This window comes from Vanellus vanellus (assembly GCF_965231255.1).
Source record: "Vanellus vanellus genome assembly, chromosome: 1".
In the NCBI taxonomy this organism is placed as follows: Eukaryota; Metazoa; Chordata; class Aves; order Charadriiformes; family Charadriidae; genus Vanellus; species Vanellus vanellus.
Genome location: NC_138905.1, coordinates 132952167 through 132978201, shown reverse-complemented (window position 1 = coordinate 132978201; position 26035 = coordinate 132952167). Strand labels below are relative to the sequence as shown.

The following is a 26035-nucleotide window of genomic DNA, read 5'->3' as shown; positions in this document are numbered from 1 at the left end:
GGTACACATTTACCACACCTTATACTGAAATAAATTACAAGTATCACCCAAATTACTTGTTAAGCCTGCGTGTTAAGATAGAGTGCACAAAATTAAAGCTGAGTCAAAGCTGAACCCAAAGGCTCATTCTCAACATAAACACTGCACATATGCTGTTCATGGCCAGATAAGTCACATTTGCATCATTTGATAAGTGCAACAGCCAATTTCCTTCCAGTTTACTTAAATGGCAAGAACAGCATATGAAGAAGCCTGCTCAAGCCCTGACCCCACAATTACGCAAGAACTCCAACCAAACAATGTATCTCCTCACCTCCATGAGGTTACTCATGGTATGTCATTTCTGATGTCTTAAAAACTTTAGGATCCATCTTTCATGGATCAACATCAAGTGTTTTCTTAAAATAAATAAATGAAAAAATAAATTATTTTCAACTTCCAGAATGAGAAAACACTGCTAGCCAGGGCTTTGGTTTCAACGGCACATTACTTCAAGTTTTCTATCGTCCACAAAAGGCCCCGTAACCGCCCCCCGTACTGCTGATCCCGGGCCGGGGGCAGGGGGGTTGGGGGAGGCTCCGGGCCGCTCCGTCCCGTCACGCGTGGAAACCCGGGACTCCGGCTGCGCCCACCGCCCCCTCCTACGCCCCCCCCGGCACCGAGCCCCTGCCTCATCCTCGTTGTTTGTTGTTGTTCTTGTTGTTACTCGCAATAATTCCCACTGGTGGCCGCGCCAGGGGTGACCCAAGGCCACGCAAGCCCCGGCCCGAGGCCCACACGTCCGCCCCAGCGCGGAGTTTCTGCACCCTAAAAATCCAACACCCTCCCTCGGTCCGCCGACGCGAGTCAAATGCTCCGGCTGGAGCGCGGAACCCGCCGGCCCGCACCGGGGTCGGGCCGTGCCGGCCCGCAGGCCTAGCGCCGCGGAATGGCGGCCGCGGGAGGCGGAGGGAGGGGGAGGCTCGCCCGGGCGGCGCCAGCATGGAGGGGCCGGGAGGAGAAAAGGACGGGGGGAGCGGGCGGGAGGGGGTCCCCGGGGCAGCCGCTCCGCTTCGGGGGCGCACGCCGAGCCCCGAGCGGCGCTTCGCGGCCGAGCTGCGGCGGAGGCGGCGGCAGGAGGAGCCGCAGGGAGCCGAGCGCCGCCGCGCCTCCATCCACCACCACCCCCCCCCCCCGCGCCGCCGCCACCACCACCCCTACCCGCGCCGGCTCGCCTCGCCCGGCAGCGGCCCCCGGCCCGCCCCGGTCCCGGCGGGCGGCTGGCCCGAGGCGGCGGGCAGCGGCAGCGGCGCGCTCCCTTCCGCCTTTTCCTGGGTCTCTCTCGGGCAGTGACGTGACGTGCTGACGGCGGGCCCGGCCCGGGGAGCTTGGCCGCTTCCACTCAGCTCCGAGCTCGGCCCCTCCCTCCCCTCCCGCCCGCCCGCCCCGCCGCCGCAGCCGCCGCCGCCGCCGCCGCGCTCGGCCCAGTCGCGCTGAGAGAGGCCGCGCCGAGGCGAGCGCCGCCGCCCGCCACCCGCACGGTAAGCAGCCCCGGGGCTGGGCCCCGCCGCCCGGCCCGGCCCGGGCCTTCCCCTGCCCGCACCAGGCCGCAGCGCAGGCCCCGAGGAGGCCGCAGCTAGGCCGCGCCAGGTCTCCGGCAAAAGAGCGGGCCGCAGGGCCCGGGCCGGCGGGTTCCGCACGCCCGGCGCGGCCCTTGGCATCGGGGACGGCGGAGTGAGGGGAGCGGAAGCGGAGGGGGGTGGTTGCGGACCCGGGGGGAGGCGGGCGAGGTCGGTGCCAGGCCCCGGGCCCGGCCAAGGGGGGTTCGGAGAGTGTCTGGAGGAGGAGACAAAATGGCGGCGCGCGGGGGGGGGGAGGCGGAGGGCGCCGGGCGCCATCTTGAATTAATCGCTCGCCATAGCCCGTGCCTCCGCGCAGGCCGGGCCGGGCCGGAGGGGGGAGCCCCTGGCCCCGCTCATTGCAGCGCCGGGCCGCAGGCTCCGGAGAGGGAGAGCCCGTAGCCTTCTCCCCCCCCACCCCCCCTCCCCCCCGCTTCTCCCTCCTCCCCGCCTCGGCGCCTGCCAGCCAGCGAGTCGCAGGGGAGCGCGGCGCTTTCCGGCCGGTGGCGGCTTCCTGTGCGGCCGCGCCAGGGCTGCCAGCCGTGCCCCCTCCTGCCGCGTCGTCCTAGACCCGCGATCTCCTCTCCGGCCGGCCGGGCATTGAGGCAGCGCTGGGAGGTTCGCCCTCAGCCTCCCGTCGCCCAGCCGCCCTGTGAGGCGCCGGCCCCCCCCAACCCCCTTCCCCCGCCCCCCATTCTTGGTGATGGTTTCTTTTCCCGTCTGACTGTCCCCGCTCTGCTGAGGTCCCCACCTGAGTGGAAAGTCGTTTCAAAGGGACGCCCGGGACTGGTTATTTCCCTAATTTAGGGTTCGTTAAGAATTAGTTTAGGTGTCATCGCACACAAAACATCCCTATGAAATCTGGAGAAAACCTCCTTTTTTTTTTAACCAGTTTCTGCAAATACTCATGCCACTGAACTACAACAAAGAGGAAAAGACTTGAGATTCTTTACAAAATCACAGTGAAAATAGCAGTATGGATTCTCCTGCCAAAACTGAGGGAGGTGCATCAAGAAATAAACAGCTAAATTATTATATTGTTGCATTTGTAACATTGTTTTTATTCTTTCAGCTATTCACCTAGTAATCATGGGGCTTATTTCTAAGATAAGAATTAGGTGCTACAGGAGTATAATTTTTTTACCTTTCGTGTGTGTGTACATCGCATTCTCCATAAGTGGGTCACGTAGGGAGAGTTGTGACACTGCAGCAATAGTGTAGACTGAACCCACCATCATAACCACAGCGAAGCTTCGGGTAGCTCTGGGCTCTAACCCAATTGGGACATGTAAGGCATGCTGCAATTTTTAATGTGATGTAGCAAGGCACGATGGGAACTTGGTTATGGTTGTACACCAAGTCATCTCAGCGTAGGCAGGGGCAGGGGCTTGGACCTGGGGAATTTTGCTGGTTATGCCTTTATTTTTCGAGGAATGGTCAGAGTTTTGCTGCCTGAGTATTTGGTTTATGCCCATGACTCCAAATAAACAGATGTGCTGTTCTTTCCTTAGGACTAGACAAAGAACTATCGTATTTCTTTTTCATAAGGGTGCCTTTTCTGAGGTTTCCTCTTTTTCGCTTTTTCCTTTTTTCCCATTTCCTTTTTTTTTTTGGTGAGAGCAGAGAAACTGATGGTTTCTATGGCATACTAATGCTATTTCTTCTAAGGAACTATTTTTAAAGTTGCTCTCTCTTTAAAACATGACAGCTCGTCTATTTCTTTTTATTTCATCTTGATTATCTTGCTAGGCCTATTGAGTCAAGGATTTGTAATGTGGCAAGACTAGTACAGTGTCTGCGTTGCTTCTCTTGACTGATTGTACTCAAGGTCAGATTTATGGAAAATACCCATTTTTATTTTTGGAGGTTATTTTATTTCAAATAGCTTAATACCATTTCTTCCATGAATATATATATTTTTTTATCTGTCCTGCCACTTGAAAATATTGCCTTAACTTTCACAAAACCCAAACCAGCCAACACTGAATAAATAACTAAAAATCAATTTGTAAGAACTATCTTTACAAACAGAATTAGGTGTATTTTGGAGTTTTATTAATTATGATTTAGGTTCCCAAACCGGAACTGAAAATTGATTCTCTCTGTTTCGGTGCCCAAACCTGCTCCTGATGTAAGTGTCAGCTGGAATATTTTGCAAGAACTGAGAAGGCTTTCTGCCTTTCTTGAAATCTTACAGGAAAATGAACTGCTGGAATTGCTAATGGTACCACGGAGCCTAGGGCGCTTACCAAGGAATTTGAAGGTGTTTGGTGTGGTGCTCACAACAAGAAGCTCTGGTACTTCTCATGTCACAGAGCAGTGTCTTCATCACGGAGCTGCCAGCTGGTACAGAACCGTGTAGCATACCTTCCTTTGCGTACCTGAATCTTGGCCCCCTTGCTGTTCCACTGCTCAGAAGAGCAAGCAGAAAGAAACACAGTATTTTCTCATCTGCTGCTCAAAACCTGAGATGATTTCAGGAAATTTCTAGGGAATTTTTTTTTTCTTTCCATATCCATGGACAGATGTCTTGATGCCTTCTTGGACTGCAGATTTTGATTTAGGCACTTTTATAATTTTGGACAGTTTAATTAAATCCTGTTTTACATGCCTGCATACTCTTCTGGTCCTCTTTCCGCAGTGAATTTCTGTGGAGGTGGGGTTGTTGCCTTAGTGGAGCACTTTTAAAGTTTTTTGTGGTCCTGCACAGGGGTAAGAATTTCTGTGCATGAGTTTGTTGTCTGGGTCTGGGTGCAAAAGTGCATAATGAGAAACCTTACTTGAGAAGAAACTCAGTCAGTGAAAGGGTTGGGAGTTTTTTCTTCTTCTTTGGATCAAGTACCAAAGCTTGAATCTGTGTCCTTTCGTAGACTCAGCCTTGAAAACCCTTTCAGTTTGTGTAGAACCTGAGCCTTCGTTTTGCAGCATATTATGCCCCTGTAGGTGAAAAGACCTCCCCAATACAGAAGAGGCCACACTGTTATGCATAGTATGCAGCTGCAGGTCTGCTAGGTTGTCACTGCTGGTGCACCGCCGTGAACACCACAGAGACTCACAGAGACTCGTTGGTTTTAGCATCTGTTGCTTGGAATATGGGCAGCGGCAAAGAGATGGCATCAATGGGCTCGTTCTCAAATCCAGGAAGTAGTGGTGGCAGCCTCTGGGTCTCATGGGTGAAAAGGATAGAAGGATGATGGAGGAGAGCCTCACTCAGAGACAGTGAGGAATTCAGGGAGAGGATAGGGTAGAGAAAGTGCATGCATGAATCATAAGCAGTAGGAATTTGTGGTGGAGTGATGGTCAGGTGGGTGATGAAAGCAGGAAGCGGAGAAAACGAATGCCAGTTCTTCCAGTACCTAGTGGTGAACTGGCACTTCAAGCTGGTTGGGTCCCAGCCGATCAGAGGCTAATATGTATGATAATACAGTCGTCAAAAGCACAGGCAGACACAGTGTCTTGACTTTTCCCAGAGTGCTGGGCAGCGAGCGCTAGCTTCTTATGTGTGTGGTGCCCAAGGAGAGAGGCAATTTATTTCCGCCAACCTTTAATCCCCTCTACCTCCTCCAAAAAAAAAATCTCTGAATTGCTGATATAATCTTTGCTACAAATTTATGAGTAGCATGGCATTGCATGAATGATGGGAGTGTACTGTAGTTATAAGCTGGAGAGATGAAATTTGTGGGTGAGGAGGTAATGAACATAGATACAGGCACACAAGAAGTTGGAGAAGCTACAGACAAGAATAAACACTGAAGACAACACAGAAAATATGACAAGATGAATAGGAAAGACATTTGTAATAGGCTGGCTAGGTGTATACTGAATAGATGGAAGTAAACCAATTTGGATGTGAATAATTCTTGCTTAAATGACCGTATGAAACCTTGTTATTCTGTTCTTGTTTCTGTGGCATGGCAGAAGTTGATTGCCATCAGTCAAGCTATGTCTTGTATCTGAGGCTGAGAAACACTTTTCTTCTGCTCTTGATTCTGAGAAAAGCATTTATGTGACGAGCTGTTCCTGTTAATGGTGGGTGCTTCTGACAGAAATGCTTGGCAGTCAGAATAATTGTGAGGTGATTTATATCCAGCTGGACACCACAATGATTTGTTAGCGCAGCTGTCTTTAAAATATAGGGCCCTTCCACCTGAACATCACACAAATATGGGACCCCTTGGAAAATTATTAGACTGCTGCTGCTTTTCCTCCAGTTCAATTTGTGGCTATATTTCTCCTTCAACTTGTAAAAATACATTTTCTCATATATAAATCAGGTAGTTACCTGCAAAGAGTTCAGAAAAGTTGAGCTAGAAAAAATGGTGAAGCCTAGAAAATACTTGCTGCAGATTATGGTTGTAGGTTTGTGGTTTTGGAGTACTTGTTAATTATTATTTTTTTTTTTTTTGTATAGCAGTTTCCCCCATGAAGACTTATTAATGTAAATGTTAGTTGATGTACTTTGGAAAAGTTATGATTCTTACGGAAACCTTGGGGAGAATCTTAGTGTTTTCTTTAGGTCTTTTGTGAAAGTGTCATAGGAATAGGGAGATTTCTGTCTGACACTGTGAAAAATGTTTGGGGGAAGGAGAATCGCATCTTCTACTTGTACAGAAACATAAGCAGAAATGTGCAGCAACGTTCTATTGCCTCTTGCTGCTTCTGCACTTAGGAAACTAGTTGGACTAAGTGCAAGGGAGAAATACAAGTTTATGTTAGATCACATTTTACCCAGCTAGGTTTGCCTGATCCTAATTGTATGCACATATGTAAGCAGCAAAATTTAGATTGCAGTTTCAGATTTAGTAAGTATTTTCACTTTGTAGTCTTGTTTGGTTCTTTTGTTAAGAAGATTGAAATCTTAAGTTGTTATTGTGCATTGAACAAATGTTGACATTCTGTTCAAAGAAATTTGGTAGAATATGACATTTGGTAATTTTTGAGAACTGATGGATTTTTTTTTAAATCCAAAAGCAAATAGGTACTTTGTCTTGGGGCGGAAGTTTTTAAAATATTCACACATCTGAGGTTTGAAAACATGGTGTTATGTTCCGGAAGCAGTTTACATTGATGATTTCAATTCCTGAAGTGATATAAGAGTAGCTTCATCCTGACTGCACAAGTGTGAACACAGGGGACATCAAAAGCAATGTGTATTTCAGATTATTAGATGTCTGTCTTTAACTTATCATGCTGTATTGATTTGACAACACTGTATTCCCCACCATCCAAAAAAGACTTGAGTGTGAACTTGTCTAGTCTTTGTCTTATTTTTTTTCAATTTGTAAGATTGTAAAGAAATCATATTTTCATATCCCTTTATCAGCTGATTCTGGTTTTGGAGCTGTGGGGTTTTGAGAAATAGACCTGGAGTGTTGGAGCTCACAGTTCTCTTATTCAGACCCTGGGCGTTTGGTGTTCTAGAGTAGTATTTCTGGAATCCCAAACAGAGGTGAAATCTTGTCCATCTTCAAGTCGAGAGGTATTATCTGTTAACTTCCACGCACCCAGAATTTCTGCTTTTCAGTGCACAGGCAGAGGCAACCTTCCTTACACAATGCAAGTTAAATAACCTTTCTTCTTTACCTTCTGCAGACACTGTGACTGATGAGAGTTAAAGGCCATGGATGAAGATGGGCTTGAATTGCAGCCGCATGAGCCAAATGCATTTTTTGATCCGACAGGTCTGTCAGGAGATAATATGTAGATAAGCGTTTACATTCGATGTTATTGACTGTCATTTATTTTGTCTTTACTTAAAAGTGCTATGCTACATCAGTGCTTTTGCATAGAGTAGTTGCTTTCAATTTTCAGTTGGTTTTGTTACTCAGAGCAATATGAATGAGCTACTGTTCTGTCAAGTAATAGTTATTTGGATATTGGAGGAGAATCTAAAAAATGTTGTTTGTCTTAGTTATATTAGCACCTACTGAGGACTTGCTTTATCAGCTTCCTACATATCTGCCTATCTTAATTGCTTATAGGCCATTATGCTTGTTTTACTAAGTTGTGGCATAGTGTAAAAATTGAAGTAAAATAGAAGTAATTTCAGTTATTAACCACTTCATCTGAGTTACTTTTACAATTTAACTGCTATCTTAATTATGTTTTTCAGGAGGTGATGCAGGACATATGGATGGAGATCAGATTGTTGTGGAAGTACAGGAAACAGTATTTGTTTCAGATGTAGTCGACTCAGATATAACCGTACATAATTTTGTTCCTGATGATCCAGATTCTGTAGTAATCCAAGATGTCATTGAGGATGTTGTTATCGAGGATGTTCAGTGCCCAGATATCATGGAGGAGCCAGATGTATCTGAAACTGTCATTATTCCTGAACAAGTGCTGGACACAGATGTAGCTGAAGAGGTTTCTTTGGCTCATTGCACTGTCCCAGATGATGTTTTAGCTTCTGACATAACAGCAGAAGCAATGTCTATACCAGAACATGTATTGACAAGTGAGTCAATGCATGTACCTGAAGTTGGACATGTAGAACATGTAGTTCATGATAATGTTGAAGAAGCAGATATTGTCACTGATACTCTGGGAACGGATGTTGTTTCTGAAGAAGTCTTGGTAGCAGACTGTGCATCAGAGGCAGTGATCGATGCCAATGGAATCCCTGTGGAACATCAAGATGAGAAAGGCAACTGTGAAGATTACCTTATGATTTCCCGTAAGTGTCTGGGTAAAGCCATCAAAATTCTTATGATATAGGCCTGGGTGGTGCTTGAAACATCTGAGGGAGGGCTTACGGCAGTACCAAACACATATTTTCTATATTATTTATTGAAATGCATATCTCAGAAATGTACTCAGAAATTAAATATTTTAAGAACACTTACCAGCTAAGAATTCTGGTGAAGCTAATGGAGAGAAATACTGGCAAATGCACGTCTGATTAAATATTATTTTGGTAGCATTTTATAGCATATGAACAAAAGAGTAAGAATTCCAGTAAACTAAATGGCATATACTTAGTAAGAACTGAAAGAAAATAAATGTGACGTTGTTTGAAAATGCGTGTATGTGCAGGTTACTAAGATTACTGCCAAGGCATTAAGAAAACAACAACAACAACAAATAATTTCATAGAAAAGGGAAAGTAAAAACAACCCTGTTTTTTGGAAGTCCAAATGACAATTTGTTATCCCAGTCTTGTTTTTTGCTAAGGCCCCACCCCTTCCACCCTGTTTACAGTTAGATACAGCCAACAATATGGTTTTCTTTACTGTTAGGAAGTGTTTTCTTCTCTTGATTAAGAAAAGGACAGAGGTATGCTGCTAACAAAAAGCGTAGCTATTGCTGCTCACAGCTGAGAAGCAACCGTGAATATCTTAATCTCCTTTAGGAACAGTGGCACAATCCATTTGAATCATATTTCAAAAGACTTAATGTAGAGGGTAGAGAAAAACAGAGCATACCATCGATCCTTTTTTTTCTACTGAAGATATCCATTTGTGTGAACTAGAGATTACTCTAAATATGTTAGTTATTACAGTGCTTACTCAGTGCAGCACCTAGGAACATCCAAGTGTCACTGCTGAACATTTGTTTGTTGTAGAAATAGAAAAGCTTTGTTAGGCTGGTTTGTTTAATTGCCATTTCAGGCACTTCAGTTTTGTCTAGCATTAAATGAGTCCATTGATGAGGCACACTTCATGCTCTGCTTCAGTTACCTTTTTTTTCTTTTCTTTTCTTTTTTTCTTTTTTTCCTTTGGACACTTTTTTTGAAATGTATAATAACTTGTTTAATTTTATATTCTGTACTTACGGATTTTAATGTTGCTTCTCCTTACCTAGGATCACTGCATTTCTTAATTTATCATCTCTTGAGTTCCTTGAGTAACCTTGTGCAGCCATGTTTTGAGTTTATATGAGGTACAGTTAATTCTCTATTATCTGGGAAAACAATGAAATGGGATAATGCAAAATATGGATAACACAGAATATTGTAAAGTTAAACTGCAGGATCATACTGAGGTGAAATAGATCAGGGATGCTGCTCTCTGAAATAACATTTATCCAAACTAATAAATGCATTTTCTGATTCTGGAACTGACTTAGATCAGATGAAAGCAGCTGAAATGCATCTGCACCTGCAGCATAGTTAAGCAACAAAGTGAATAATCTACCTATGGATAATTGAGGTCTGACTGTGTAAAGACTGGTGGTGATCCTTACCTGTTTCTTATCCCTGACTGTAGCTCTTTAAGATACTGTTGCTCCTGTCCCTCTGCTCCCCCCCCCCCCCAATGTTGTCATCCTGCAGCATGGGCAGCAGAGTGAGGCCTCTGGGGCTGCTCTCATAGGAACACTTTGCAAACTGTGTCTGTGTAAATTCAAGTGAGAGGGATGGTTAGATAGGTGTCCCATTCAACCATGGCCAGTGGCTGAATGAGGACAGAATGTCTTGGTGGGTGCCGTATTGCATGATCCCTACAATATCCACCCACCTAGGAAGTCTTAGATGTACCAGTCGTCACCAGGTGGTAACTGGTAGAAAACACAGGAATTTAATTGCTCAGTTGTGCTGGGATGGATATTCTCAATTTTCAGTCATTCATTTCTGCAATTTCATACTCTGTTTAATATTAAATGCCTCTTGATAGTCTTGCAATGTACTCTGTTTAGATTCAGAACCTTAAAGAAGCCAGCATTTAAAACAATCATTATGCTACAAAACATGCATCCTTTCTATTTGTGTTTAAAATGTTAAGTATGTTCTACAGTTCATTTTAAAGGGAAGTTCCCTATTACCACCTACTGTGTTTAAAGCCTGCATAACAAGTTCTTCTGGTTGTGAAGTCAGTCTAGTGCTTTTCCGTCAAGTAAGAACTATCTTGCCAAATAGTCTCTTCGTTCTATGGAAAACATTATTTGAATTAATTTCCATATTTTTTGTTGCATTGGCAGTATTTGTGTTTATTGATCTGTTGACTGTCTCAGTTCTTCAGTTGAATTTAGTATTAGGTGGTTTATAAAAGGAATATCAGCCTAATTTTTGGTTTTTCATCGTAACCTGTAAATTCATGCTTGATTCTGGCAAACCTCACTGAACTGCTGGAGCAGATGTTGGAATGTAATTTTGTCTGCTATTACAGTAGCCAATTGTAGCTGCTTCCCAGATCTGGGAGCTAGACTGTGTTCTTGAGGATGCTTCTGCCTGTCTTGTTTTATCTAGTCACTTGCAAAGCAGGCGATGACGGTTCATGTTCTTTCTGTTGTAGGTTTCTCAATCTGTATTCTTCAATGGAAGTTATTGGCAAAATCTTTCTGCTATCTTTTTCCTATCTTGCGGCTCTCTTTAAGTGTTTCCATTTTTGTTCCTAATGAGCTGAGTCTACATAGATTTTCTTAAAATAAGATAATTTTCTTAGCTTTATCCTGAAAATACCTGTTTTGAAATGACTAATTTATGTGTACGTTTTTGATGTTTTGTTTCTACCTTCTTTCTTGGTTTCAGACTGGTTTGTCTTTTCAAAGAGTACAGTCCCTGTGGGTTTCATTCTGTGACTTTGCTTCAAGAAGCTCAATGTTTTAATATTTGTTCTGCATTGATAAGCTTTTTTTTTCCATTTCCAAGATAATGTTTCTTGGCACAGCTTATATTATCACTACCTTTTGATGTACTCACCTTTTTTCTTGGATACTTTGTCTTTGCCCTGAAGCTTCATTTTTCGTCCCTGGTAGATTTGGGGCACTTACGGCGTAGCAGAATCAGATATTCATTCAAGAAAGAATGCTAACTGCTACTAGTTAGTAGCTTGAAAAGTATTTAAGGAGGTCTGATAAATAAGGTTTTCTTTCACATATGCCATAAAAAGCCAGTTCATGAGTTTGGTAAGGAAAGGATAAATTGCATTCTCGCTCATGCTGGTACTAATTATTTGGTAGCAAATTTTAAGGCTTGGAAAACTGTTTCTCCATAAGTGAAACAGTAATGGTGGGATTAGCTAGTGTTTGTCAAAACAAGAGGAAACAACCAAACAGCATAAAGTAGTGCCTGACACCTGGCCATGAAATGGAAATGAAGATTTTTGCTTGTCTGATTGTATTTGATTAGGCAAAGTAAGACACATCCTCTGGCATGAACTCGTTCCATAAGACAAAAAGTTGTACTCTCATATACTCTTATTTAATTGCAGTAAAAATGGTGAGGCACAAAGGAGGTTTGACAAGGGGAGTCTGGAGAGAGGGAAGGGTAGCCTCACAAAGTTTAAGCTGGAGTTTTAGGACGTTATATGATGTTTGCAAATACAGGGGCTATACGATGTCCATCCATATCCTTACTTTGCTCTGAGTTAGATGTGTCTTTTGTTCGTTGTGTCTGAATTAACACTTTTCATTACAGGACTCAGAACCCAGGGTACTCGAAGAGAGAAAATAATGATTGCATCTTTTCATAGGTCTAGATGAAACCCACCTTTTTTCATCCTTGTTGGATGTTCAAGTTGAAAACAATGGATCTATTCAACGAAGCCATAAAGTTCATGCTTACATTAGGGCCATCCAGTAGACTTCTAGTCAAGAAAGCAAAATGCTTTTATTTGCTTTCTAAGCATAAATAAGTACCTCCCTCTTTTTCCTTGGAGGTTCTTAAAGATGCAGGAAATCATGTTTTTCCTTCTGTGAGGTAGAAATTGCTGCCATGCTTCTGCCTGACAGCTGGAATGGCACCAACAGTTGTTGCAGCTGAGGCTGCTCAGGAGGTCACCGTGAGAGGTGAGGGAGATGAGAGTTCCCTTGAGCTGAGTGATGCCTCAGAGCTTAGTCTGATTTGTGTGCTGGGGAGAGCAGGACGGGAAGGACAAGTGTTGGATGCCAGTTTGGAGCTCAGGAAGTTCTCCTCTGCTAGATTGCTGCCCTGAGGGGAGCTTCAGATGCGTAAGGTATACTGTTGCTCATGTGTAATGGCAATGGCATTAAAATCAAAATAGAATAGATTTCTGTTTTCCCACACGTTAGGAAACCTGCTTTGCCATTTAAGAAATAACTGGACAGTAAAAATAACTTCTTCAGTGGAATAGGAATTCTCTGCTATCAAGTGCAGTACAAGTAAAATGTTTCTATCCCAGATAACTGAACAAAGTCTGTCTGGGGAATACAGCATGCTTTTAATCTATTCTAGAGAAAACAGAATAGTTAGCAGTGGCCTTTTTCATTAAGAATTATTAAATAGGGGGTTTTATTTTGTAAGCAAGCAAGTATCCCATGATACTTTTTAGCAGCAAAGAGAATAATTTAGGAACATAAGGGCTGACAAAATAGATGATTCTTGTCTAATTGCTCCATAGGCAGATTTTAAGATCTGCTAAACTGGTGTAGGGACAGACTTTTTCTTAGAATGTTTGTAAGAATTGTTTTAGTGTGTTATTTAGCAATGAGCTGCATGCACTTGAAAAAGATGGAAGGTTTCTTAGTGCTTAAGTGAATTTTATCTTTTACAATCCATTTATTTTCCTCATTTAATTGCACATAAAGGAGAAACGGTAGAAAAGAGTAGATGTAAGAGCTTATGGAAACCATTTGAAAAAAAAGACAGTTACAGATGCATTTTTCTAGTTAGGAGTGAAAGACTGCAGGGCTACAAAGTCTGTATCTGCTAATATATCAAATACTGGATATAAAAAACTAAACCCAACTTCTTGAGGAAAGTGTATGTGTCATGGTTAAGCGAAAGATATTACTGTTTAAGCAAATGCAGGATCTTGGGCTAGCATTGATGCTCCTATATGGGGAAACTGGCCTCATCTGGGTTTTACATACTGTTTTTATTATCAATGCACAGGAGCTTCTTTCTGTCCCAAAAGTGCTATTGGTTATATTTTAATAGGAGGGTAAAGATATAGCAGGTAATCATTAGTTGGATGTTATAGTTTATGACGTGATTTTTTTTTTATTAGAGGTAATGTTTTTTAGGAGACAAATGCCGTCATCATGATAGAACAGATTAAACAATCTGTTGTTAATGTTGCCTGCATCTTTTATTTCTTTGCTTTACTCTTTATTCCTTTTTTATCTGTTTGTTTCTTTTTGTTGATTTCCTTGTAATGTAAATGGTAACTAGTTAGGCTTTAAATATGCTGCCTTTCATGTTGTGTGACAGGTTTCTCATCGTTTGTGCTTTTAATAAAAAAATCAAGCATTATCTTTATATGGAAGCAATTACTGCAACGTTGGAGAAGCACATCCTTATTTTAGCTGTTTCTTACAGCTCACAGTATGCAAAAAGCAGAATCCTCTAATCAGTGAAATCTGTGAAGAACATCAGTAGACTAGCCATAGAATGCATTCTTGCAATTTATGTAAAATAATGATGTGTCTAATAATTTTTCTCTCTCTTTTTTTTTTTTAACTTGGAGAATTAGTCTGAATCCACTTGTTTACTGAAGTAAAGCTACCAGCTGGTAGAGGGGGAAAAAATAATACATTTAAAGTTTTTAGTGTTCAGTTAATATCTAATTAAATGGAGGCACAAGCTATGACAGCATTGGAATAATGCTAGTCTGAACTTTTTTCTACCATGTGACTTGTGGTTAGTTTAATAACTGCCCAGGGTCTCTACTTGAAAGGAAGTGATGTATTATAAGCTTAACTAATACTTTTAAGTAGTTTTGGTGTTGTGTTTTTTTTTATTATTATTTTATTTTATTTTAATTTCAAAGAGGAACATTGTAAGAGAAGATCAGTCATGCAAGGTATTTGTGGGATCCCTTGATGGGCTGTGAATTTGAATGAAAAATTCGAACAGCATCAGAGTTCCAACTTCAAACATTGATCAGTCAAGTATTTATGAATATCATTTTCTCTGATTGTGAGACTGAGGTATGTGGAGAATGCAGAAACATAAGGAAAGTGTTAAATAGAAATCAAATTTCATAAATGCTGCCAGAACGTCAATGAATCAGTATAGATAAATGCTTATGTAGCCATAGGGCAAAATACCATGGAGATGGTGCTTTGTGTGATAGATACCCATTCTCTTTCATCTTGTTTGTCTCTTCTTCTGATTTTTATCTTTTTTTCTACCTTTTTCTTTCCGCTCTACTTTTTTTCCTGTTACCTGTTTGCTGCTATACTGCAAATACTATTACTTTTCAAGCCCTTCAGGGTCTTCAGTTTTTTAAGTATTACCATCTATCAAGAGTGAAACTTTTTACTTTTGGATGAGGAAAGTTGGCCTAATATTCCCACACATCTATTTCCTTACAGTTCAATGGCGCTTTTAAAAAATACTTAAACCAATTGTTACCTTTTGAAAACACTGTTGAATATAGAGGGAAGTCGGGGATAAGCAAACTCTAAATTGTGTAACGATTTATTTTTTTTATCATGTTGTTTAAAAGATGACTTTGAACCTTGGAGAAGTTGTTTCAAAGAGTAAATGGAGCATGTTCTTAAGATCTAGAATTCTTGTAGAGTCTCCCACCTGGAGTCATTCAAAACCTGCCTGGATGCCATCCTGTGCAACCTGCTGTAGGTGAACCTGCTCTGTCAGAGGGGTTGGACTAGATGGTCTCCAGAGGTCCCTTCCAACCCTGACCATTCTGTGATTCTGTTATGTGAATGTTATCAATGCATACTTCCATATATGCATGGAAGTAAAAACCTCTTGTTTTGGTTAAAAGAAACTAGCCTGTTTCATGTTGGTGCAAGTAGGTTTGTTTTCTCTTTGATTGCCTCAGCCATAATTTTCCGTCCTTGAATATGTTCCAGCATCAGTTGAGCTTGGTGGCAGACTTCCCCTTTGGCTTCAGCAGTGTAAAATCAGACTACGCTCATTTGAAAGCCTTCCAAGTACACGTGCGTGACACTGGAAACAGCCAAGTTAAAGGAGAACAACTACATAAATTTAGTGTAGGAATGAAAGCAGGTTTTCTTTTTGTCAGAGTTCCAGTGACATTTGGTGTTTCATGCATATGCCAAAGAATTTATGAAAGTCTGCTCAATAACTGAATATCTGCACTGTGGAGTTACATTAACATGATTCAAAAGAACATCTTAAGGTTCTTACTTTTGAAATGCTTTGGGTTTTCAGCTACAAGATGTTATGTTGTCCTGTGACACAAAGTCATTTTAAAGTATCATACTGCTTGAAACATTCTGTATGGTGGCCATTGATCATGAACTTGACATAAGAGTAGTTAATGTTTTTTCTGCTGCTCTTTTGGTGAGGAGAGAGATAGACTAATTTATTTCAGTGCTTCATAATTTAATGTTATTCATATTTCTTTGTGAATAATGATGCCTGATTGAGAAATTGTACTTAAATACAGTTGTGTTTGATACATGAGACAGAATACATGCTAGTTTGTCTAATTTAAAGGCTAATTTATTCACTTCATAGCAGGAAAATAATAGTAGTAGTGTTTTGACCTTTTTTTTTAAAAGTGGATCTTAAAGTAAATGGAAGAGTTGCAGTTACTGAGCAGTCAAACTATGATTTAGTTAGGGTAGTTTAATGAGTGAGCGTAAAATGAGCATACTTTATCAAGTATTTTGTATGTGCTGGTCATGGCAGTTAAAAATTCTACAGCATGTATGGGACAGTTCTTCCACTTCCTTTAGTATAAATTTCATGACTAGTTGTCATGAATTGAAGTTAGGCATGGCTCTGAGGGAGCCATGTCAGCCTCCAAAACTGACTTTATGAGCGATGAAGTCACAAATTAGAAAAGTATGCCATCACGTTAAGAATTCTTAAGCAGTCCCAACATGTGAGAAACCTCGGAGGCTTCTGAAATTGGGGCATTCTCTGAAGGCCTTGAGATGCTGGATTTGATTTTTGTGAGCGCATATTTAATATTTATTTCTTGAAAACCCACACTTGGTAAAGTAAGATGGTGTGTGGGTGCACATGCCTATGTGGAGTGTGTCTTAAAAATCAGAAATGTGTTCCTTGTAAAGCTGGCTGTTAGCCCTGTTTATGTGGGAGGCCTGGGCAAGTTACGGCAATTCAAACTGGAGTGTGGTATTGGTGCACTTCTGAAAGGAAGAGAACAAAATTTGAGACGATAGTAAGGAGAGTATCCAGGGCTACAGCGTAAAATTGAGTGCAAGTCCCTTTCAGTAAGGGCACCATGAACAATTAGTTGAATAGGTTCCACAGTGCTGTAGCGTCAGGGCAGCGCTTTGACGCTGTGCTCAATCCCGTAGCTGTTGAGTGGATGGGAAAAGTGGAGGGTTTTCTTCCTGTAGTTTTCATTTAGATTTCCTCTCTAGTCAGCTGAAGAAGCATCAGTAACACTGCTTTGCAAGGAACCAGGTCTGACTGACAGAAATAGCACCGCTTGCGTTAGAGACAGGGTTGAGCAACAGATAATGCTTTTGAAAAAACAATCAATAGCTTATTAGTTGTGAAGGAGAAAGCAATTAAAGCTGAGAGTAAGTGAAATTATGCCACAGAGTAAGTACTAATGTGCAGTTTCTTCCTACCATCATCTTGCTGCAGATCACTGTTTTTCTATTAGCATTGCCTGGTGTGGTGCTCATGCTTCTAGTCGTATCACTGCAGAGCTCTTGCACTTCCCCCTTGCCTAGAAGATATGGCTTAAATTTATTTCTGTGTTTATTGTCGTTGATTTCAAGAATATGAAAGAAATATTTATGGGTAGGTTCTTTATCACAACATAATTTTCAACTGCTTCCAAATTTGAGTAATAACATAATAAAGTCTTTCATATATGTCTGTCTGTATATGACTGGATAATTGTAATAACTTGTTTTTGTAGTGGATGATGCTGGTAAGATAGAACACGAAGGTTCTGCTGAAATTACCATGGAAGCAGAGTCAGAAAGTGGCTCTTGTAAAGTGGATGGCATTTGTCCAGAAGTCATCAAGGTCTATATATTCAAAGCAGATCCTGGTGAAGATGATTTAGGTAAAATACTCTCATTTTAGAATACTCCAACCTGACATTTGCAGTTTTGCATGATTAGAGACTGTGGTTTCTCAAGTCATCTGTAAAGAGTTGTGGGTCTAAACATTAGTGTGTTACAAACTTTCAGTTTTCTGTGGTTTAGTATAGAATTTGAACAAAGTGTATTTAAAATATTTTGCTCTGGTCTTCCTAATTAGGGGGCACAGTAGACATTGTGGAGAGCGAGCCAGAGAATGACCACGCAGTTGGATTACTTGATCAAAATAGCAGTATTCGTATTCCAAGGGAGAAAATGGTTTACATGACTGTAAATGATTCTCAGCATGAAGATGAAGACTTAAGTAAGTAGGTGGCTTTCATTTGGGAACAGGGATTTTCACTTTCAACAGTGCAGCGTTCCTATTAATTTTTTCTTTTTCTCTTAGATGTTGCAGAAATAGCTGATGAGGTTTATATGGAAGTGATTGTAGGAGAGGAGGATGCAGCAGTGGCCCATGAACAGCAAATTGATGACACTGAAATTAAAACTTTCATGCCCATAGCTTGGGCAGCAGCTTATGGTAGGTAATACTCAAAAGAATTCTTCCTGGTGACACTGTCTATAGAAAAATGTTGGGAATTGTTTTTTTTGGATGCTAGTGGAGTATTTGTGCTTTTGTGTGTGTTTTTAAAGTTTTAGTTTAAGAATGGTTTCTTGGCATAATGAGCCTTAAAATTAAAAAGAGAAGAAGAGAGAAGCTGTAAGGCAGGCTGCTTCTTACTCATATTTTAACAGGCATTTTCCTTCATATTTTCATGATGTGGAAGGGGAAGTACATGAGCTTTCAGCTGAAAAATTGCATCTCAACTACATCTGTCCTTCACAGTTTTAGGACACAGTAAGAGCTGGCTTGGGAATAGAACTGAATATTTTTATTTGGTGGTTAAAAAATGGAAATATGTAGGATTCAGTGTAACAGTGAAAAGCAACACCGACCTCTAGCTTGATTTAAATGCTTTCTAGAAGGAATATATGAATACATGATTTCACTGATGGAAATAATTAATTGATTAACAAAAAAGAAGCTGGAGGGAGACAGCTTAAAATTATAGCAGAACCTTGAGAATATTTCTAGCATGCAGAATCATTTTTCTTGATCATTAGTATCTCAGCACCAACTGGCGCACAAACTGATTTCCGAAACTTAGGTAAGCTGGTAGACCAAAATCTTGTCTTAGAAATGTTTCCGTATTGCCACGTTCTCCTTCTAAACGTAATTTGAGTAAACAAAGCAGAAGAAATAGTGGAGTAGAGGACAAAACTTAGGTTAAATGTCTGCTTGGTGTGGACTGTGGTGATGGTGCCAGCCAACAAAATGCAGGGAAGTGCTGAGAATGCGATAGGGGCTGGAATCATGGACGTCAAGGGAGGGCAAGAGACTTCGGGGAGCTGTGTGTGTGTGTTAAAAGTTGTTTAGGAGATGGATGGTAGTGCACCCATATCTTTGGCCATGTACTGGTGAGCACAGTTTCAGTGGAGAGGAAAGGACAGAAGCCAGGTTGAGTGGGAATTAAAATTGAAATAAAGTGAACTCAAAACAACAGTTATGGACTGAATGTTCAGTGATTTTGAAGAAGGAGAAGAAAATTGAACAGAGTGTATTGAGAACAGAGAGATGGAATTGAAAGGAGAATTTAAGAATGTGGGAAACGGTGTACTCATTGCATTGTCAGCAGTAAGCAACCTAACATGCAAGGTGAGAGGTGGTGGTAAGGGAAGAAATAATGAAGCATGAAGGCATGAAAATGCCAGAGGTTTGTCATCTGCACTTCTCAGAACTCATCTCCACTTAAAGAGGGTTTAAGGGCTGAAAACAATGGCATCTTAAAGTGTTACATTTGTTTTGTTGCTGTATTGTGGCAAAGCCCAGTCCCACTGTACTTTACATTCCAGAAAATCTTTGCAATTTTATTCTAGTATTAGAAGATGTTTGGGGCCTGTTTTGTGTTGTACTCTAGACAGACTTTTCATGCAGTTGTTGCAAACTTTCTATGTATAAGATGTGGAACAGGTTTTTGTTTTCAATGTTTGTCACTTGCGACATTTGCCATTCAACACTTGAGGTGGCATATAGATCAGAATCTTCAGGCTTTGCACATGCCTATTCCTGGCTCTGAATCTTCTTATGTTAATCATGAATATTCATTCTCAGCACTCGACAAGGGGAACAGTTTTTGAGCATCTTTGCACTTTCTTCCTCTTCAGTCTTCCTGTCTTGTTTGTGTGCTTTGCTTTCACTAGGAACTGTTGCCTTCTATTGATTCAAGTAAATACTTCTCCACAAAATTTGTTATTAAAATTTGCTTATGCCCTTAAATCACTGATGTTTAACTGATTGCCGATAAATACCTTCCCAAATATATAGATATATTTACTTGTAATTTTCACAAAGCTCTGCGAGGCAAAGATTGTTTCCTTCTTTCTATTATACAATGCTGAGCATGCTCTTTGTTCCCAGTAGAAAGACTTTGTAAGTGTTAAAGCATAAGGTGTGCCAATATTAAGTAGCGTAGTTTGTGTGCAAGTTATGGGCTGTTCAGAATGATTCGTTGATCGCAGTTCCAGTTCTGAAACTTGGCATGTGAGAAGCTTCAGTCAGGTAAATTCAGATGGCCAGAAGTGAATGGAAGCTCACACATGAACGTGTTTCAGGACTGAAGAAAATGGGGCACAGTAAATATTGTGACATGCTATTGTTTACTGATGTTAAACATCTTGGGCATAATTAGCAACCAAAGAAATGCAAAAAGTACTGCATTTAAAGGAGAACTCTCTGCGAAATGGAAAACCATTAATTCCTGTAAATTCCTGTAAAATTAGTTTAACAAAGCCAATTCTTCCAGGTAAGTAAAATACAGAGAAGTTTTGCAGCTCATCCTGTACATTATTATGGTCTGATGCCCAGATAATAACTTATCATTTCTTTTATTATCATTGTAGAATTTGTTGCTCAAATAATCTGTAGAGTGATGACGGTAGGTAACTTCTCACCTTATCTTGTTAGGTAATAATAACGATGGCATTGAAAGTCGGAATGGCACTGCAAGTGCTCTTTTGCACATAGATGAGTCAGCTGGACTTGGGAGACTGGCTAAGCAAAAACCAAAGAAAAAAAGGCGACCTGAGTCTAGGCAGTATCAAACAGGTGAGTGTCTGGTGGCTGGTTGTACTGTCTTTCTTCTGGGCACTTAGTCATAAACAGATGTACTTTGCTGGTAAGGTGTGCAGTGTCTTGTAAAAACAGTGATTATTCGGGGGATTATTTAGTTGACAACACTTCTACATCATAAGTGAGTGCATATTTCATTTTAAAGTTCTTAAATACATAGATGGTTTGGATTGTGGGGGGTGTTTTAAAGAAAACCGTCTCTGACCAAAAAAATCAGTATCATAGCAAAATGTTAAAAACCTATATACTTGCAACACCAATTTTGATGTTTAATGTAATTTGTTTAAAGGTCATGTTAGATAATCAGTGTTCTGTAATAGTACTTTTTAAAAACCCTTTTTGTCTTTACTGAAAATATGTAGAACAATACATTTTATTATATCAGCTCAATAAGTAACTGGAAAATCTGAAAATTATGTTACAGTAGGTAGTGTAACTTCTATACCCTTTTCTCTTTTAATTGTGAAATAACTGCCTTGGTGGTCATGGCAGTGTTCTTGCATCTGTAAGAACAGATGTGCTGTTTTGGCATTATTTGGCTTCTGCTGTTATGTGTTGTGGTCTGCATGATTTATTTGGTCTCATAAAGTTGAAAAAGCAGGACTCTTCTTTAGTAGCTTTGCCTTAAATGATACTAGAAGTTTCTTTCCAGATTGTGACTTAACTGTAGGAGTTTGGTTTTGTCTGGCGCTGAATTAGGAAACCAGGCAAACTTTAATCTTAAAGTTTGCTTTTTCTATTTCCAGCTACCTAGTCAGTTCTCCTTCTAAAACATTTTTGGAAAGGAGAGCTTTTTAGCATGCATAGACAAATTCAGGGTAAACAAATCAGGCTGATGGATGAGTGCAAATAAGTTCCAAAACTTTGAGGTGTCTGTAGGTGAAATGTGTTCTCATTGATTCCTGCTTGCTACTTCTTCTGATTGTAGCTGTGACAGATGGCACAAGAAGGAGGTGTTAGTTTGGGGACATGTGAATTGTAGTCAGTGGTATGTGATTAAGATGCCAGATTAAACTTTGTCTACAGATTCGTGGAAAGTCAAAGAAGATTATGTGCTATGCTTACTGTGTAATACTCAGTTTAACAACTTGGCTGCTGTTCTTTGCACCAGCGTGGGTGTCTGCATGTATTTAACGTGTGAACTCGGTCAGAATTCTTCAAAGTAGAATTGTTTGAGGTGAAGAACAGCTGGGTGATGCTTTGTTTGTCTCCATCAAACCCAGTATTGCCTTTCGCCTGATAATGAATGAAAGTAGTAATTCCCTTAATTTCTTCTACCTAACCCAGTAATGAATGAAAGTAGTAACTCCCTCAATTTCTTCTACCTAGCCGAGTAACAAGCTTGTTTATTACATAGTATAGTGTGTGTGTGTGTGTCTAACCCTGATCTTATTTAACAGTTCAGCTTATTGTTGAGGTTGAAATACGATATTTATCGAAGTGTAATATTGTAGTATAATATTGATGAAGGGTTTCTTGTTGTATTTCAGCAATAATCATTGGCCCTGATGGTCATCCGTTGACAGTCTACCCCTGCATGATTTGTGGAAAGAAATTTAAATCTAGAGGTTTCTTGAAAAGGCACATGAAAAACCACCCAGAGCACCTTCTTACTAAGAAGAAATACAGATGCACAGACTGTGATTACACTACGAATAAAAAAATAAGTTTACATAACCACTTGGAGAGTCATAAGCTGACCAACAAAACAGAAAAGCTTATTGAGTGCGATGAGTGTGGGAAAAGCTTCTCTCATGCAGGAACTTTATTTACTCACAAGATGGTGCACAGGGACAAAGGAGTTAATAAAATGCACAAGTGCAAATTCTGCGACTATGAGACAGCAGAACAAGGATTACTGAGTCATCACCTTTTAGCTGTCCACAGCAAGAACTTTCCTCATATTTGCGTGGAGTGTGGCAAAGGATTTCGCCATCCGTCAGAGCTCAAGAAGCACATGCGAATCCACACTGGTGAAAAACCATACCAGTGCCAATATTGCGAATACCGATCTGCCGACTCTTCTAACTTGAAAACTCATGTAAAGACTAAACACAGTAAGGAAACGCCATTCAAGTGCGATATTTGTTTCCAGACTTTTTCAGATACCAAAGAGCTACAGCAGCATACGCTTATGCATCAAGAAAGTAAAACACATCAGTGTTTGCATTGTGACCATAAGAGCTCAAACTCGAGTGATCTGAAACGACACATAATTTCAGTCCACACAAAAGACTATCCTCATAAGTGTGATATGTGTGATAAAGGCTTTCATAGGCCTTCGGAACTGAAAAAACACGTGGCGGCTCACAAGGGTAAAAAATTGCACCAATGCAGACATTGTGACTTTAAGATTGCAGATCCGTTCATTCTGAGTCGCCACATACTCTCAGTTCACACAAAGGATCTTCCGTTCAGGTGCAAGAGATGTAGAAAGGGCTTTAGGCAACAAAACGAGCTGAAAAAACACATGAAAACACACAGCGGCAGGAAAGTTTATCAATGTGAGTACTGTGAGTATAGCACTACAGACGCCTCAGGCTTCAAACGGCATGTTATTTCCATTCATACAAAAGACTACCCTCACCGTTGTGAGTATTGCAAGAAGGGTTTCCGAAGGCCTTCAGAGAAGAACCAGCACATCATGCGGCATCATAAAGATGTTGGGCTGCCTTAAAGTCTCTTTCACAGACTTATGGCTGGAATTATAAAGGAATTTTGCCTTTCAGGCACTTAGCTTATTTTAAAGCCAATCACCTGCGATCACACACACACACAAAAAAAAAAACACAACAAAAAAAAAACATACTGTGCATTTGATTTGTTGCTGTATAAAAATAGGATTATTGCTTCTAGTTGACTTTTATACCTTTTGTTCAATAGCGTGTTCTGAATTCTATTCAGTTTGTTTAATAAATGAAGAAAAGATGGCAACAATAAAGTTGCATTTAATAAAATAAACCCTGTCTCTTACTGAATTTTTCAACTGTAATAGTTTATTTAAGTATATTTATCTTACTGACCTCGTTGATACTCACAGTGTCCATGTTAATGCAGTTTTGTCGTGAATTTTAAAAATGCGAAATTTCTTTGGATAAAATTGTCAGAGGTGTGTCTAAGATGGGGAATTGTGATGCTGAAGATAAAGTCGCTAGGGCCCACCTGATTGTCTTGTTTTGACTACAGACTTTGTGGCAGGTTGACTGTTTTCCATTTGAGGAGTTACACATCTGACTTTATTGCGGAGAACTATTCTGCATTTTAATTCAGGTTTCAGAGATAAAAAAATTGTAAAACTGGTTTCGGGGCATGTGTTATCTTTCTTTGGCGAATTTAAAAGTATGCTCAAGTGTTATGTTTATTGTTCTGTGCTTCTTTGTCTTTGAAAGGTTTTGCCTGTTACAAAATGAGTTGGGGGTTTTTTTTTCAATTTACTGCTGTCTTAATGTTGGAAACATAAAATGCTGTTGTTCTGTTTGCAGAGTTAATAGATCACAACTGTCTGTACGTGCCGGTAAACGTACCTCAAACTCAATGCTTTTATGTATATTAGTATGTCTTTGAAAGAACAGCTTGTGGTTCAAGTTGCGTTTTTATTGTTTTAGAATAAAATTTAAGACCAAGAGGTGCCTCGATTTCGGAAACCAGATATTTACGGTGAGAGCTTCAGAGGCGGGTGGAGTGGAGCAGATGCATTCATAAGGAGTAGAGGTGTTTTAATGTAGATATCCTTAATAAGAAAATTTAACTTATGGTAGTAACAGAACTGTTTCTAAATTGAATGTTTTTCCTGAGCCACTTGCAGCTGTGTTAAGCTGCTGTTTATTAATTAGTACAGTATCCAGAATTAACCCAGTTCTTTTAATCTGTTTATAAACAGCTGGGAGAACATTGCAATTATTATATGCAATTTTGCCACCTGAAGACTATTATAAAATAGCGCCGTATCATTTGCTAATTGCAGCGTAAATGTACCAAGCGCGAAGTCACGTACCTTAACAACTGTGGAGCAAAAAAATCCCAAACCATTTAATTACATGCCAGATTTTAGCACCCGGCCCCGCTCCCCTTGCTCAGATTCCCGCCAAAGCCCCTGGTTGACCACGGATTGCAGAACTGGGACCCGGCTGCCTGCCAGCTTGGGATAGATTTGGAACCAACAATTCGCTAATGGGAAGGGCTCAGAGCCTGGCCCCGTGCTGACGCTTGTTCCCAGGTGGGCAAACTTCCTGTGGAAAGGGACCAGGGATTTTAGTGATGATTTCAAGTTTTGGGGTGATAAAGGGACAAAGGTTTCCTTTCAGATGTGCATCTTCTGAGCCTCTTCTGTTTTGTTTCCTTACCAAGCCCTGCTCCTACCGCTCAGCCCTTCTGTTTCACTGTAAGCCTGAAATATTCGTGTTTTTAATTTGCAGTTCAGGAGAGTCGAATGCCATGTCGCACCCTTCATTGTACAATGTGTTGGGGTTTTTTCCGATGCCTGCTTGACGGTGCCCCCAGACTTCTCCAATGTGCTCTTGTATAATACTGCTACTAAGGGGCCCTGAACCTTGCGTGCGTAATACCCAGATGTGCTGTGCTGTGCCTTCCTTGAAATCCCCAGGGAAGTCAGTGGATTTCCTACCCGGCCGTAGCTCTCCGTCTCTTGCCTACTGATTGCCAAACCACATGCAGTAAAACCCAGTGGAGATTCTTCATTCGCGTCTTGCAGAGTTACCCTCCTGTGACTTTATCCCCTCTCCCCTTACATTCAGTCATTCTCTAACTGGAAACCTGAAAAGTGTACAGAATCTGCATAAATTCCCCTTAGCGTTGCCGAGGAATTTAGCCATTTTGAACTTTATTTTTTTAAATAAGCTGAAAGACAAAGAACACAATTTTACACGTTTTCTTTCTCTTACGTAGCCTGGAATCATACACTTTTTTTTTTTTAAAGCACAATGTTGAAACTTTTTTTTTTAATAATTAAGGGTTTGGTCAAGTGGATTTTGTAAAATGTATTTGTCTGTATAAAGAGAAAATGAAATTATAGTTATTGTTAATGTACTGACATTAGTTACAGGTTAGTTTTAATTCTTAAATAATTTGCTTAGCAAATGCTATAAAATGGATGTTTCAGTTTAATGTTTAAAAAAGGTACAGATTTTTACAAGGACATAATATAAATTATTGTTCTGTAGAAAATACCCTGTTAAATATTGTATACGTCCTTCCCTCTGTACACTTTGTAAAAAAGACAAAAGAAAAAAACAAAATGCATAGAATCATATAGGGATGTGTGACATTATTGTAATTGTGTACTTGATAATAACGTGAAAAAATAAAATTCAAAATATTTTCC

The 26035-nt window shown here is 40.7% G+C and overlaps 2 protein-coding genes across 2 annotated transcripts in view; one reads left to right on the top strand and one right to left on the bottom strand.

Annotated features, from left to right (window-relative positions):
- Positions 1–26035, bottom strand: part of ACOT9 (acyl-CoA thioesterase 9) — a 334937-nt gene that overhangs the window by 159891 nt on the left and 149011 nt on the right. The window lies entirely within an intron of this gene.
- ZFX (zinc finger protein X-linked) lies at positions 1500–26035 on the top strand. Its single transcript, XM_082488241.1, has 8 exons — positions 1500–1520; positions 7191–7279; positions 7711–8277; positions 17336–17485; positions 17683–17826; positions 17911–18045; positions 20530–20670; positions 22185–26035. Exons 2-8 carry the CDS (start codon positions 7219–7221, stop codon positions 23369–23371), a joined length of 2385 nt encoding a protein of 794 aa, XP_082344367.1. The 5' UTR covers positions 1500–1520; positions 7191–7218; the 3' UTR covers positions 23372–26035.

Excerpts from the sequence above, each read along its gene's own strand:
- ZFX (XM_082488241.1), top strand. The coding sequence starts at position 7,219 with ATGGATGAAGATGGGCTTGAATTGCAGCCGCATGAGCCAAATGCATTT. Across the intron at positions 8,278-17,335 it reads AGATTACCTTATGATTTCCC|TGGATGATGCTGGTAAGATA; the intron begins GTAAGTGTCTGG and ends TTGTTTTTGTAG. Across the intron at positions 17,827-17,910 it reads GCATGAAGATGAAGACTTAA|ATGTTGCAGAAATAGCTGAT; the intron begins GTAAGTAGGTGG and ends TTTTTCTCTTAG.